We start from the raw sequence: 15,266 nt of genomic DNA on the forward strand, positions 1-15,266 counted from the left end.
ACCACGCCCCTTCTCGGAAACCGAGGTGGGGGCCGGCATTGGCTCCTGTGGCGTCACCTCCGGGCCGCGCGAGCACTTCCGGGTCACTGGCACAGGGCTGCGGTTTCCGCGGCTGAGGAGGTGGTCGCCGCGGGCTCCCTACCTGGCTCTGCTACCGCCGCGGCGGAAGCGCCTTCCCTCAGGTAGGCGGCGACGGGGCCGGGAGCGGGGAGGCCGCTGCGGGGCGGACGGTACGGAGCGCTGTGCCCGCCGGAAGCCGACCCCGGGCAGACGGAGCCGCGCGGGAGCAGCCGCCTTCCCGCTCTCCTCGGGCCGCGCTTAGACCGGCGTCTGGCCGAGACCAGGCACACACAGCGCCTGCGCTCCAGCTCCACGGTGAAGAGGGGACTCCGAAGTTCTGCAGCTGCCGCCACCTAAAAGATTGAAGATGGCCGAGGCAACCAGTCCGAGCAGACTTTGAGATCGCTTAGCTGTTTTCTAAATACTGCTTAGATGTCAAATGGAACGCGACATGGCTCCTTCCTGGCCTGTTTTAAAGTTTATATCTCTCTGACCTTTTTCGCCCCTTCTCCACACACACGTACTGACTGGCGTTTATCTTCAACGAACTAAATGTTTTGTTTGACACCGGTCGAGTATCCGGTACTGTTCCCAGCCTGCAGGCTACATCGAGTGAACAAAACATAAAGATCCAAGCCCTCGTGGACTTTACGTTTTATGCATAAAATAAATATAAGACTTACGTAACTTGTTGGCAGATGGTGCTATCAAAAAATTTTAGAAGTTTCATATGGGTGTTGGGGTTCATAGTGTGGTGGTCAGGTTAGGTGCAATTGAGTGGGAGCTATAGGAGCTGTGTGTTAGCCAAATTAATATCTGAGTAAGAACATTTTAGGCAGAACAGCCATCACAAAGGCAGTAAGTAACATCCCTGTCATGCTCAGGGCAGTTGAGAGTGCAAGGGGAGGTGGAAAGTAGATAAAACCAAACAGAAAGGGTAGCCAGATTGTCAGGCCTGATGGAAGCTGATGGAAAACGTGTTCTGGCCCGTGCTTTCTAAAGATAACCCCACTGCAAATCATAAAGTGTAGGGACAAGCATAGAATAAAGGAAATCTGGACCCCATAATTCAAAGACTTGTACTAGTGGGCTAACACAAGGAAGTAATGGGAATGTTGAGAAAAAGTTGGATTCTCTACTCATTTTAAAGGTTGCCCTTACAAGATTTGCTAGAAATTGGACTGTCTTTATGGTTTATATGACTTTGAGAGCCCGTGGAAGTATAGTGTTACTTCAACAGAGATACAAAGGACAAATGGAGTTTTTTAATAGATTGGTTCAAAAATTGAGAATTGTTATGGGGATGTGTGAATTTGGGAATCACCAGCTGATGTTCAAAGTCATAAGAATGAATGTAAATTTACTTCATAAATGTATTTAGAACAAAAATAGTAAACAGTCAAATACTATTTTGTGATTGTAGAGAGTGGGGAAGGAAGGGCCTGGCACAGTGGCATAGATCCTTGATCCTAGCACCCAGGAGGCAGAGATCTAGACAAGCCAGGGTTACCTAGAGAAGAGGGTCAGTGAATCTAAGACAGCCTGAAAGTGAAGTACCAAGCGGAGATCCTGTGACCATAAGAAGTCACTTGTGTCAAATTCTTCAGTCTGGTGAAGATCAGTCTTAGCAGTGCCATTGGTAACCCACAGTCTGAGTTTCATTACAATTAGAGCCTAAAGCTTGGTGTGGGTTTAGGGGTGGGAGGAGAATAGAAAACCGTGAGTACAAATAACTTATCTTTTGCCAAGATAATGCAATGAGGAATGCAATGTAAGTGGCAGGGTAGTTGTTACTCTCCACAGTGGGAGACGGAACTGCCAGTTTGCTACAGATAGAAATGATGGGAAGGGGGGAAGTTTTGATATGAAAGAAGGAATCACTTAAAATGTTAAACAGTATCTTCAAGTATGCTAAAGAAAGGGGGCCTGGTAGGTGGAAAATTGCATGCAGATAAAAGCATGTTGACTATAGTGACAGATCTGACAGATAGGCCAAGTGTATAGGTGTAGGCAGAAGCGGATAGGTAGATGCGGTTGTACAAGTAGAAATAGCCCCATATAAATGTATGTTTAGTGTTTTCACTCAACAGATAGTTTTTGAATGCATACTACATACATTATCTGAGTGGTACATACATAGCTGAACTAGAGTTCCTTATCTTCCTGTAGCATCTAGTATAATAGATGAAGGCAGTACCATGCATGTGTGAGCCTTAATTATTGGTGAAACTTTGTATGAGTGTGTGCTTGCGTGCATGTATGTGCGTGCTCATGGAGGCCAGAGGAGGACATGGATTCCCTGGAGCTAGAGAGTTCAGCCAATTGTGATCATCCCAATGTGGGTGCCTCAAACTGAGCCAGGGTCTCCTGCAAGAGGTCCTCTGAATTTGCCCTTAACTGTAGGAGAGGTGTCTTAGCTATTTGGTAATTGTTTCCACGTAGAGTAGATCATTCTGTGTATGGGCACAAAGAGAGAAGTGAGGGAAGGAGATACAAGCTTCAGAGTCAGCAGCACAGAGATGGGATTGGATGGAATAACTAATGGGGAAAGCAGGTAAAGAGAAGGCTTTGGAGCCTTAGGTAATTCAGGAAATGGAAGTCAGGGAGCTGAAGAAGAATTGTCAAAGAAAACAGGAAGTACAGTAGTTCCAGGAGCTGAGAGGAAAGGACTTAGAGCGGTAACCCAGATTCTGTGATCCGTTGGGTCAATTGCTGACCAAGTGTAATCTGAAGATGGCAGGTCATTAGTTTTGCCAAATCTCATTGTACTCCTTCCTGGAGGGGAGCTCCTTAGGATTCAAGAAGGCTTTTTGTTTTGTTATTTGCTTGTTTGTTAGATTTATTTTTATTTTATGTACATTTGTGTTTTGCCTGCATGTATGTCTGTGTGAGGGTGTCTGATCCCCTGAAACTGGATGGTTACAGATGGTTTCGAGCTGCCCTGTGGGTATTTGGAATCAAACCTGGGTCCTCTGGAAGAGCTGCTAGCGCTCTTAACTGTTGAGCCACCTTTCCAGCCTCACCAAGTCTTATCTGATAACGATTGTTTGAATATGTCTCCTCCTGTCCATCTCCGGAATAAGTGTATGAACAAGGTCAATAAACATGTTAGTCTGTACTCCTGTAACCCTTTTCAGGTCTCATAAGCCACATTTTCTGCCTTTCTTGCCTGAAGTGTTGTTTGAAAGGCTTTTTATTATTATCTTGTCCTCTGTTTCAGCCTAACCTGCTACTCTATTCATAGAGATTTCCAAAAACCTTACACTTCCACACTTCTGTGGCTTTTCTTACCCTCCTCTCACCTTTACCCATTCTAGAGTGGCTTTTCTTCGAAGACTGGGAAGCTTTTCTAAGCCAACTCAGTCCTCAAGCAGCCTGCATCATAAAATGAAATTTTTTTACACAAAATTTAACGGTTTTTATGTGTCTATTACCCTTTGTAGACAGATTTTAGGACCCGTTTATCTTTCTTCATCTTGTCTTTGGTCTTTGTTTTTTATCATAGTGCCATCCTTTTGGTGAAAACTAATGGGATTTTAAGAAAACAAAAATAAAGGTCGCAAGTGCAGATGTCAAGTCACTATGTGACAGCAGGTAGAATGTATGCTCTGTGGAAAATTCTAAACTAAGGGAAACCTGTGGAAAAAATAAAGATGCACCTTTTAATGAATATGTGAGCATACTGAATTAAAAAGATAAATACCATACTGGTAAGATTAGAAAAATCAATCTCTTTGAATTTACAGGATAGTTAATGTATGATTAATTAATAATTAATATATGACTGAGTTCTCGTAATTCCATGTTAGAACACATCAATTGGTGGACTACTATGTCTAATTTGTATTGTTACAAGTTGGTCTTTTATATTAAACTTGTAGGACATCAATGCAAGCCTGAAGAAAAAGCAACCGTGTCCTTTTAAGCCATGGCGTATCAGTTATACAGAAATACAACTTTGGGGAACAGTCTTCAAGAGAGCCTTGATGAGCTCATACAGGTGCGGCCAAACATTAAACATGATCTGTACACATCTTCAAATTATATCACTTTAAAAGTAATTCTGTCCAATATCCTAAAGTTCTTTGAGATTTGTGTTAGAATTTTGAATTTCTATTTCAACTTTAGAAGAATTAACCTTACTCAAATCATACAACGAAGAAAGTGCTAAGTATTTCTTTTTATGTTCTGTTGGGATCTGGAGGGACATGTGGGAGTGAGGTTGCTTTGTTTATTTGAGAAAGGGTCCAGGCTGTCATTGAATGGTCTGTAGTTAAGAATGGCCTAAAAGGGCTAAAGAGATGACTCAGCAGTTAAGGGGACTAACTGTTCTACTACTAGGTCCTGAGTTCAATTCCCAGCAACCACATGGTGGCTCACAACTATTTGTAATGGGATCCGATTCCCTCTTCTGGATGTGCATAAAGATAAATCAATCACTTGTGTGTGTATATATATATATATATAATATATAATAATAAAATATTAGTATTTTTTTAAAAAGAAAAGAAAAAGAATAGCCTAGAGCTTCTGGTCTTCCTGCCCTTGTCCCCACCTGCTGGGACCGCAGCTGTGCATCACCATGCCTGGCCCCATCTGCTCTGGTGTTATTATACAGACTTTGGTATGATTTGGTTTGGTTTTGTTCTTTATATATAGGTCTCAAATGTTTTATTAAGAAAGAAACGTAGCTGGGCAGTGGCAGTGCTCGCCTTTAATCCCAGCACTCAGGAGGCAGAAGTAGGTCGAGTTCAAGGCCAGCATGCTCTGTAAAATAAGTGCTAAGACAACCAAGATTACAGAAAAACCCTGTCTTGAAACAACAAAGAGAAAGAAGGCTGGAGAGATGGCTCAGTGGTTAAGAGCACTGATCTTCCCAAGGTCCTGAGTTCAAATCCCAGCAACCACATGGTGGCTCACAACCATCTGTAATGGGATCTGATGCCCTCTTCTGATGTGTCTGAAGACAGCTACAGTGTACTCATATAAATATAAAATAAATCTTTAAGAAAGAAAGGAAGGAAAAAAGAAAAAACTTGGTTTTCCATTTGTTGAATATTTTGTCCAGCCACCAAAGGATTAGCAGGTCTTTTTTCTTTTTTTGGCTTTGCAAACTCACAAGTTTTCTTTTTTTGTCAAGATCGTGTAGTTGTTTTCAGGCTTTGCTTTATTATCACACGAGAATAAGGGCTTCTACTTCACAAGTTCTGATTAACTTATGTTAACTTTTAGACTATAATAATTATTCTTTATTCGTCTTAAATGTTTTTCCCTTGGTGAATTTTATGTTCTTCATTTTTTTTTTTTCTCAGTCTCAACAGATCACTCCTCAGCTCGCCCTTCAGGTTCTACTTCAGTTTGATAAAGCTATAAATTCAGCATTGGCTCAGAGAGTCAGGAACAGAGTCAATTTCAGGGTAAGGATATTTTCCTGTATCTGGAAGTCTGTACAGTTAACTCTGAGAGCTCACATGGACTTAACTCATTATAGCAGGAAGATTTGGTTAGTCTAGTTTGGGAACTTGTTCTATAATAGTTGAATGATATATTGTTTTTAAGTCAGCTGTGCTAAATTTACCCATTCCATGTGATACAGAATTGCTTTTAGATTTTAATTTTATTGATTCACAAATCTTCCTGTCTTCTGGAGGCAGATATCTTTGAGTTGGAGGTCAGTCTAGTCTATATACTGAATTTCAGGACAGATGGGACTACATAGTAAAATCTTATCTCAAAAAAAAAAAAAAAGAAAAGAAAAAGGAAAAAACCCAAAAAGTCAAAAGTAAGGGCTGTAGGGAAAGTTTAATGGCTAAGAACACTTAACTGCTCTTGCAGAACAAGTGAGTTTGTTCCTAGACCCATGTCAGGTGGTCACAGCTGCCTTACATTCCATTTCCAGAGGATCAGCTCCCTCCCTATTTAGAGGCATCTACACAAATGTAGTGCATATAAACTCAAGCAAGCATGCACCAAACACATAGATGCATGCATATTTAAGAAATGTTTTAATCAAATGGGCAGAGTATAGTGATGTACACCTTTAATCCTAACACTTGGGAGAAAGAAGTAGACATTTCCAGGACAGCCTAGTCTACACAGTGAGTTCCAGGTTAGCCAGGAGAGAAATCCTTTCTCCAGAGAAAGAACTCAAATGGAATTTTCATAATTTATCCACGAGAGGGCAGTAGACACACGAATTCAAGCTTTCATACAGCTTTTCATCTCAGGTAAGTAATGTGCACTTTGTTTTAGAGTACTAAAATAGTTGGCTAGCTAAAATGTTTTCAAACTCTTCCCTGAGCTGATTTATCCAGGTTTTCTCTTGCTTGGTTCTAAATAGATGAAATTAAGTAATTAATTTAATTAAGCTAAGCACTAAGCACACTGTTTTTAGCAGCTATATACTTGGTAGCTGAGCTTTCTTGGGTTGCTTTGAAATAAAGCACTAGGGGAAACAATGGCTTCTCATGGCATTTCTCAATGTTTTGTTTTAAAGGGCTCTCTAAATACATACAGATTCTGCGATAATGTCTGGACTTTTGTATTGAATGATGTTGAATTCAGAGAGGTGACAGAACTTATTAAAGTGGATAAAGTGAAAATTGTAGCCTGTGATGGTAAAAGTAAGTGCTCACCTAATTCCTGTGAAAGCAAAACTTGTTGAAATATCTTTTTTTTTCCTCTTTAATTACTTGATCTGTCTGAAAGCCTCAAGGGAAAAAGTGGCCAGTTCATCAACCCTCAGACTAAAAACCTAGCGTGGGGGTTCTACAGCTGTCCTCTCACTGACCTTTTCTCTGCACTCTCAGGTGACACAGAGACACTTAACACACATAAATTCATGTGCAACCTGTTTTCTACATTTCCTTCCGTTGAGTTGCTTATTTGAGGCAGTCATTAGGATTCTCGCTGCCACCTTTCTCTTTAATAAAGATATTTCTTAAGATTTCTGTATTGCTAGATAAGCCTGCATTTTATATATAAGGAGTAATTGTTTTTAAACTGATTTAAACTAATTTTGAGCCTGGCAGTTAAAATGGAAGATACCCATTCCTCTTATTTGCACGTTTTATACAAGGGAATGTTGCATATCAGACCTTAGACAGTGATAAAGTGGCGCACCCCTGCTTTGTGCTCCGGGACCACTCATTTCCTTATGTTTGTTTTTAAACACAACCAGGGTCCTGTACTTGCTGTATCTGCACTAAGTCAGGCCCAGCCCATGTTTCATGTGTCTTCACTCTAATCTATAGTCCAAGCAGTCCTTGAGTATAAGAGACTGTCTGTCACACTACAAGGAAGGAGTCATTGAGAAGGAAGGCAGAGAGGACTATAGAAAGTAATATCCCCATTTCTTGTGGATTTTGTTTGTCTTGGTTTTGGTTTTTGAGACAGGATCTCTGTAGCCCTGACTGGCCTAGAACTCACTAATAAACCAGGCTGTCTTCAGACTCATAGAGATTCTCCTGTCTCTGCTTCCTAAGTTCTGGGATTAAAGGCATGTACCACCCTGCCTAGCTATAGTTTGGATTTTTTAAGAACTATCTAATCATTAAAGAAATATAGAGAATACAGAAAAGTTCCATATATGACCCACCTGTACAGATAAGTGTTCTCCTTCATAGGTAAAACGGTTTTCAAGTGCTAGGAATGTCTTTTTATAGTAACACATCTGGGTACAGAGATAGATTTACACAGACTTCTTTTTCATATTGATTATTCTTTTTAATCTAATTGCTGATGTTACATAAAATTTTCAGCCTTTTTGATGAATGATTGAGTGATTTTGATTTTTTTTTCCAAGACTGGGTTCCTCAGTGTAGTCCTGGCTGTCCTGGAATTCATTCTGTAGACCAGGCTGGCCTCAAGCTCAGATACCTGCCTGTCTCTGCCTCTGAAATGCTGGGATTAAAGTCATGCTACCACACCTACTCAGGCCTTTCTAAAAATATTCTTCCAGATGACAAAAAGCCTAGGAAACTAGCACCACTGTACTGACTGACCCATCAGAAGTGTAGCTGGGGCTCCTCAGCCATAGTTACAGCGGAACAATATACACTTAGATCACCTTTTATTTTTCATTTCTACAAAAGTGGTACTGTTTCCTGCTCTACAAGATAACATTTCTACATTTGAAATAATTTATATTTTCATGCATTTTCTTTTGTAATTTAAGCTAATGCTTTTAAGTGTTTGTTAGACCATAGAATCAGTGCATTAAAGAATTGATATAAGTGGCCAAGTGGCACAGAACTGTAATCTGCTTTGTTTGGGAAGCTGAAATGGGGATAACAGCGTGAAGGTTTGCCTAAGCTATAGAGTGGACTCAAGACCAGCCTGAGCAACGTGAATGAAATCCTGTCTGAATGAGTAAAAAGAGGGCTGGAGGTGGTACATTGGTAGAGGGTTAGCATAAATAGGGTCTTAGGTCCAGTCCTTAGCCCTGGGGAACGAAGCAGGGGATGAGCACCAGTACTATTGAGAGTTTCTGTAAGGATGAAAATGTGTTTGCAGTCCTTAGTAGTTATGCATGGCTTTCAGACACTTAAAATGTGAGTAGTGCAACTAAAATCTTTCATCCTACTTCATTTTATTAGCTAATTTAAATTAATTTAAATTTTAAACAGCTACATATTGCTAACCAGTGGCTACTGTACTGAGCAGGAGAGCTGTGCATAGTAGAGGGTCATATTCAGTCATTTGAAGCAAACAAAAGCCTCTGAGCCATCTTAATAATGGCAGAAAGAGCCCGGTATGGGTAGATGTGCTGACTTGAGGAGCTTCAGCCTGGTGGTCCTTGGTGCTGTTCTTGTTTAGAGACACGAGATGGTATTCCAGTCTCACAGTGAGAAGTAGCAAACGACCCGTGTCAGCTTCAGTTAGGGTCACTGGAGAGCCGCCCTCATTTAAGGGAACCATAGTCATTGACCCTCAACCAGAATGTGAATACTTAAGAAATGGTCGTGGTAGATTCCATTTTTCCTGTATCCACAAGAAAAGATGAAATAATAGACATGGATAAAATACAATGTGGCCTTCAAAAATTAAATTCAATTCATTAAAATTCCATTCTTCTTTGGTATCCTAAAATTAAGGTGTGTTTCCACTAAAGTAGCAGAGGAAGGGGCAGCAGCAGAGCCAGGTTGCTGCATTTCCCAGCAGGATGTGTCCTGGAAAAAAACTTGTTTATATTAGCCGATAGCTGTATCTCATCTCGGCCTTGGAAAGGACTGTTGACCTGAGCAGGGCCTTTTCAGAGTGCCCTGTTCACCTGCCTCCCCTCCCAACACCACTTTTAGTCCTTCCCTAGTGTTCCTAAAGTACTGGTGTTTAGGACGTGCTCCTTGAATTGATCTCTTTCCTGTTTCTAGATACTGGCTCCAATACTACGGAATGAGTAGAGAAATGTGGCTTTTTTATGCCACCTTCTGTTATTTTCATCGCTTTTTGAAGAGAAACATAGAAGAGACTTTTTTTTATTTATTCTCACGGTGCAGAAATGACAACACTGTGCTATATATACTACCCAAGGGTCCCACAGAGAGAAGCATGTGACTCTGTTCTCTTAAATGACCTTTAGTACACAGCATAAAGAAGTGTAACTTTTTTTTAATGACAAATCAAAAGTTGTTGCCTTCATAAGAATATTCTTCAATAAACTTGTTTTAAAACTTGTTGTGAGTAATAACTTGTTGAAGCTAAGGTTATCGGGGAGTTGTCAGAATACCAGATAAACTGAAGAGGGACTTGGAAAAGGTGTCCTTTGATAAAATCCTGTTCACCTTGTCAATTGTAATTTTATCTGATTTTGAATATACCATGGGGCGGACCTGAATGTGGATGGAATTTTACTAAGAAATCTCATGCCGGAGCTAGGGCAGTGAGAGGAACCTGAGGTGACTAGTGTAGCAGAATGTGTGTCGTGTCACCTTTGACCTGGCCCTTATCAGTGATCATACATTTTAAAATGATCTACATCTTACCAATCACTGGAAATTCTAATCCTTATCCAAAATCCTGGGGCTGGAGAGATGGATTAGCAGTTAGGAGCACTTGTTCTTCCAGAGGACCCTGGGCTCCCAGCACACACATGGTGCCTCACAGCCCTCTCTCACTCCAGTTCCAGGGGACCCAATGCCCTCTTGACATCTGGGGGCTCTGAGTATGAATGTGGTGAATATAGATGCATGCAAGCAAAGGACAAAGCTTTGTTAAAGTCCTAGTACCAGTACACAACATCTGCTTCTACTACATCTTTGTATAGCTGCAAACAGTGTCCTTTGTCAAACTAGGAAAATACAGTGAAGAGCATGGCTCCTTAGACACTCGAGATCAGACAGGTACAAGGTGACTGGCTTATCCAGACCTCACAGAAAGACATGGCCCTGTCCCTCAGTAAAAGTATCTGGCATTCCCATGCCACTTGAGCTAACACATCAGGATGAAAATTAGAATCATTAGAGCTGGAGAAAGGGACCTAGAAGATGGCCAACCCTGGTCCTGTTTGTACAGCCTGACAAGCTGATGTAAAAACCCTGGTCCCAACTCTGTCACAGGCATCAGTTTTGTTTTGTATAATGCTGTTGTTTTGACTGAGACAATAGCCAAAACTGACAGCTTGTCCTGAGATCAGACAAGGCTGACAGGTCACCAGGAGAGCTATGGCTGTGTCTCTGGTAGCTATTTTTCTGACACAATTTTAAGCACACTTAAGGCTGCAGATAGGTGGTTCTTGCTTTACCAGAACTTAAGTGGAACATTAACATGATCTAATAAAGGAGTCACATTCTAAAAAAGACTGTCTCCATTATAATAATTGACTTTTTTTTTTTTTGCTTATTAAAGACTTTATCGTTGATGTTGTGTATGTAATTGGGGACATCAAGGACAGATGTATGCCATAGCAGACAAGCAGAGATTAGAGGACAATATGATATCTGTTTTCTCCTTTCTTCCTTCCTAATGTGGGTTCTGGAGTTTGAATATACAAATGGTTAGGTATTTTTGTGACTGAGCCATCTTGCCTGCCCCCTAGAGGATCATCCTACCATGATTTACATTGTCTTAGTTGGAGTTTTCATTGCTATGAAGAGACACCATGGCCAAAGCAACTCTTATAAAAGGCAGCTTTTAGTTGGGGCTGGCTTAGAGGTTCAGTTTGTTATCAGGCAGGAAACATGGCATCGTCCAGACATGGCGTTGAAGGAGCTGAGAGTTCTATATCTTGTTCCAAAGACAAGTCTGGCTCCCACATGACTAGGAGGAGGTTTTTGTTGTTCTTTTCTTACCTCTTCTATTGGGGTTTCTGACCTCAGTCTAATGGTTGGCAGTAAGTATCTACATCTGTCTCAGTCAGCTGCTGGTAGAGCCTGTCAGAGGACAGTCATGCTAGGCTCCTGTCTGCAAGTACAACATAGCATCAGTAATAGTGTCAGGGTTTGGTGTTCACCCATGGAATGGATCCCAAGTTGGGCCAGTCACTGGATGGCCTTTTCTTCAGTCTCTGCTCCATTTTTCTCCCTACATTTTTAAAAATAATTTTTATTGGATATTATCTGTATATACATTTCAAATGTTATCCCCTTTCACCTCCCTCCCATACCCCTCCCCCCTCCCATTGCTTCCATGAAGGTGCTCCCACTCCCAATCACCCACTTCCACCTCAGCACCTTGGCGTTCCCCTACACTGGGAAAATGTACCTTCACTGGACCAAAGGCCTCTCCTCCAATTGATACCAGACAATGCCATTCTCTGCTACATATGCAACTGGAGTCATGGGTCTCTCCATGTGAACTTGTTGGTGTTTTAGTCCTTTGGAGCTTGGGAGGCAGGGGTGGGGGTTGATATTCCCATGGGGTTGCAAACCCTTTCAACTCCTTCAGCCCTTGCTCTAGCTCCTCCATTGGGGTCCCTGTGCTCAGTCTGTTGGTTAGCTGCAAGCATTCTCCTCTGTATCAGTATGGCTTTGGCAGAGCCTCTTAGGAGGCATCCATATCAGGCTCCTGTCAGTAAGCACTTTTTGGCATCAGCAATAGTGACTGGGTTTGGTGGCTACATATAGGATGGATCCCCAGGTAGGAGGAGGATCTTAAAGCCCCTACGGTGACACTTCCTCCAATAAGGCCAAACCTCCCAATAGTGCTACTCCCTGGGCCAAGGATTTTCAAACCACTACAGGCATATTCATTAATATGGACTTTAGTGTCTCATACAACTTCAGTTCGCAGTGCAGAACCTGCTCGCCTCAAGCACCCTGGAATGCTCGCTTTACTAAAACTTCTGCTTAAACTTGTGCGACTCAGACTCCAAAGACAGCTCAGCGAGTAATTTGTTTCTGCTCAAAATGAGGACTAAGAGTTTGTATCCTTAGAATCCACACAAAAGCTCCTGTAATCCCAACTCTGGTTAGGCAGAAACAGGATTCCTAGAACTTGCTGACCAGCCATTCTTTCCAAAGAAGTAAACTCCAGGTTCAGTAGGATACTCTCAAAAATGAAGAATTAAGGAAGACATCTTGATGTCAACCTTCGGCCTCCATGAGAATGTACACACCCATACAAGCATTACATTGCACACAAAAGAAAAGAGAAAACAGTCTCAATAGAGTTCTTTTGTCCATTGCAAAGGGGTCATTATGTTTGCTCTACTGAGAGATACTAAGTTAGCAGAACTATTAAGCAAATAGCTTTTCATAAGTGTGTTAAAAGATCCTTCCCTGAGGAGCCGACTTTCATCCACAGTGCCCACATTTGAAAAATAAATAAATGAGGTTCTCACTGGGACCTCAGACTTGCCACATAGTGGCAATGTAGAGCCATGTAGCCTGGGTGGCCAGCAAATCCTGAAATTCCCCGTCTACTCTTCTTGTTAAGTGGATTTGGGGGTCAAGTGGGTCCTCAAGTTTATTAGGCAACAAGCACTTTCCCTGCTGAGGTCTCTTCAGGCCTTACTAATTGTTTAGAAGCTTCTAAGGCAGCACACAGGCGAAAACAGATGAGAAGTGTATAGTGAGTGCAGTCCAGATTCTCTTCTACATAGAACTGTGTGGTGAAATGACCCACACTAAGGTTTGCTCAGGCTGGGTGAGTGGGCTGAGAGGACACTTTTATTTCAGGTCACTAGAGTAAAAGGACAGCTAACCGGAATGGAATGCCCAACTTGAGTGTGCATTTCACCAATCAGCTAAAATACGCATCTGCTTTGGCCATGGCAGATTGTTTTCATTCACTACCTATCATGTGACCAACACTTGCTCTGTAGTGAAGTGTATTTTTTGTTATCACATTTCTATTTGGTGTGGAGGTCACTTGTGAAGTTGCATGTGGAGGTCAGAGGACAGCTTGTGGAAGCCTGTTTTCTTCTACAGTGTAGCTCTGAGGGGTCAAACACATGCTGTCAGGTTTGGCAGCAAGTGCTTTTAGCTGTAGAGCCATCCTGCCAGCCTGTGGTATTTAATCTTCCCATAGTATTAACCGGGGCTCTGCTGGAATTAGAGGCTTCACAAGCCTAGGCTTCAGGGGTTGGAGTTCAGTTGCCATCAGTGCACAAGAGGAAAACCGCTCGTCTGCTTTCAGGGGATAAAGAAAGCTGTGCTTTCTGAGATCATGTAATTATCTAGATGCATGGTACTTAAGATCCAGACAAAGAATTACCTTTTGTGTGGATTTCATAAGAGCTGAGTGATTGGTTGGTGTTTGTGGTCATCTCCCTTGAGTCAGAGGTTACTATCTTAGTTACTATTCTATGGCTGTGAAGAAACATCGTGATCAAGGCAATTTCCTTAAGAAGAAAGAGGAAGAAGAGAAGAAGGAGGGAGACAGAGACAAAGTAAGTAGTTGAGTGCTTGCTTTTAGAGGCTGAGCCCATGACCAGCGTGGCAGGGACCAGATAGGCATGACATTGGAGCAGTGGCTGAGTTTTACATCCTAATCTACAGCCAGCAGGAGGCAGGGAATGAGGGAGCAGCAAGACTGAGGCTGGCTGTGGACTTTTGAATCCTCTAAGCCCATCCCCAGTGACGTATCCTCCTCCAACTAGGCCACACCTCCTATTTTTTCCCAAACAGTTCTGCTAACTGGGAACTTGTAAGCATTCAAACATGAGCCTAGGGGGGCATTCTCATTCAAACCACCACAGTGGTAAATACTTCATCTCTTTAATAGTCTTAATCCCAGTACTCACAATTTGCCATAGACATGTTCTGGAAATTGTTAATGTATAGGTATGTGAGAAACTATACACGGGCATATACATACTTTGTGTATAAACATGTATCTCAACTAAGGAGACCATGTGCACCAAAATAAGGAAATGTGGATTTGATGAAATGAAAATACACCACAAGAAGTAGAAAACACTTCATTTTTGTACACCCTGGAGAATCAGTGTAGGTTATAGGAAGCCTTGAAGTCTAACTGTGGAAATTCTTGGTTGGCTAGCTTTCTCTCTCTTCCTCCCTCCCTCCCTTCCTTCTTTCCTCCCTTCCTTCCTTCTTTCCTTCCTTCTTCCCTTCCTTCCTTCTTTCCTTCCTTCCTTCTTCCCTTCCTTCCTTCTTTCCTTCCTTTTTTTTCCTTTCTCTTTTTCTTTCTTTCATTTTATCTTTTGAGGAAAGAATAAAAGATAAAATGTCCCTGTGTAGATCCCTGGGCTGGTTCCAAAACTTGCTATGTAGAACAAGCTGACCTTGAACTCACAAAAGTCCTCTTGCCTCTGCCACCTAAGTGCCGGAGTTACTGTTGTACATCACCACACATTTGGGGTGTGGGTGTTGCCCCAGTATATGCTCATGCAGAAGCCAGAGGAGCTCAGATGTTCTACTCTAACACTCTCCACCTGGCCCCCTCGAGATAGTCTTCCACTGAACCGTAACCTCTCCGTTTTGCCCAGACGCCCTGGGCCTCTGTCTCCATCTAAACTCTGGTCCTCACTGAGCCGTCTCCCCAGCTTATGCACGCCTTTCTCATCATGGAGTCATTTAATGTTCTTGTGGATAAAAAAACTAAAAGGGGAAAATTTAAAAATACTCAGACAAGATCTTAAATTAGGTTTAGGAGAATAATTACAGGAATGAGAGCCCCGGATGAGGGTGTTTTCCACGACAAATCAACAGAGCCTGAAGTTAAGACAGTTAGTTAATCAGGACCTACTGTCAAAGATGCCAGCTCATGGTCACAGATGCAGTTTACAGATGAGAAATTTTCAAGGA

The 15,266-nt window shown here is 42.0% G+C and overlaps 1 protein-coding gene across 1 annotated transcript; it reads left to right on the top strand.

Annotated features, from left to right (window-relative positions):
- Positions 1–68: 68 nt before the first annotated feature.
- On the top strand, positions 69–9,736 carry GTF2A2 (general transcription factor IIA subunit 2). Its single transcript, XM_080934529.1, has 5 exons — positions 69–182; positions 3,942–4,060; positions 5,373–5,477; positions 6,557–6,683; positions 9,432–9,736. Exons 2-5 carry the CDS (start codon positions 3,989–3,991, stop codon positions 9,455–9,457), a joined length of 330 nt encoding a protein of 109 aa, XP_080790655.1. The 5' UTR covers positions 69–182; positions 3,942–3,988; the 3' UTR covers positions 9,458–9,736.
- Positions 9,737–15,266: the final 5,530 nt, after the last annotated feature.

Source organism: Micromys minutus (assembly GCF_963924665.1).
Source record: "Micromys minutus genome assembly, chromosome: 21".
Lineage (NCBI taxonomy): Eukaryota > Metazoa > Chordata > Mammalia > Rodentia > Muridae > Micromys > Micromys minutus.

Coding starts and splice junctions, on each gene's coding strand:
- GTF2A2 (XM_080934529.1), top strand. CDS start 3,989: ATGGCGTATCAGTTATACAGAAATACAACTTTGGGGAACAGTCTTCAA. Junction 5,478..6,556: donor GGAACAGAGTCAATTTCAGG/GTAAGGATATTT, acceptor TTTGTTTTAAAG/GGCTCTCTAAATACATACAG. Junction 6,684..9,431: donor TGTAGCCTGTGATGGTAAAA/GTAAGTGCTCAC, acceptor TCCTGTTTCTAG/ATACTGGCTCCAATACTACG.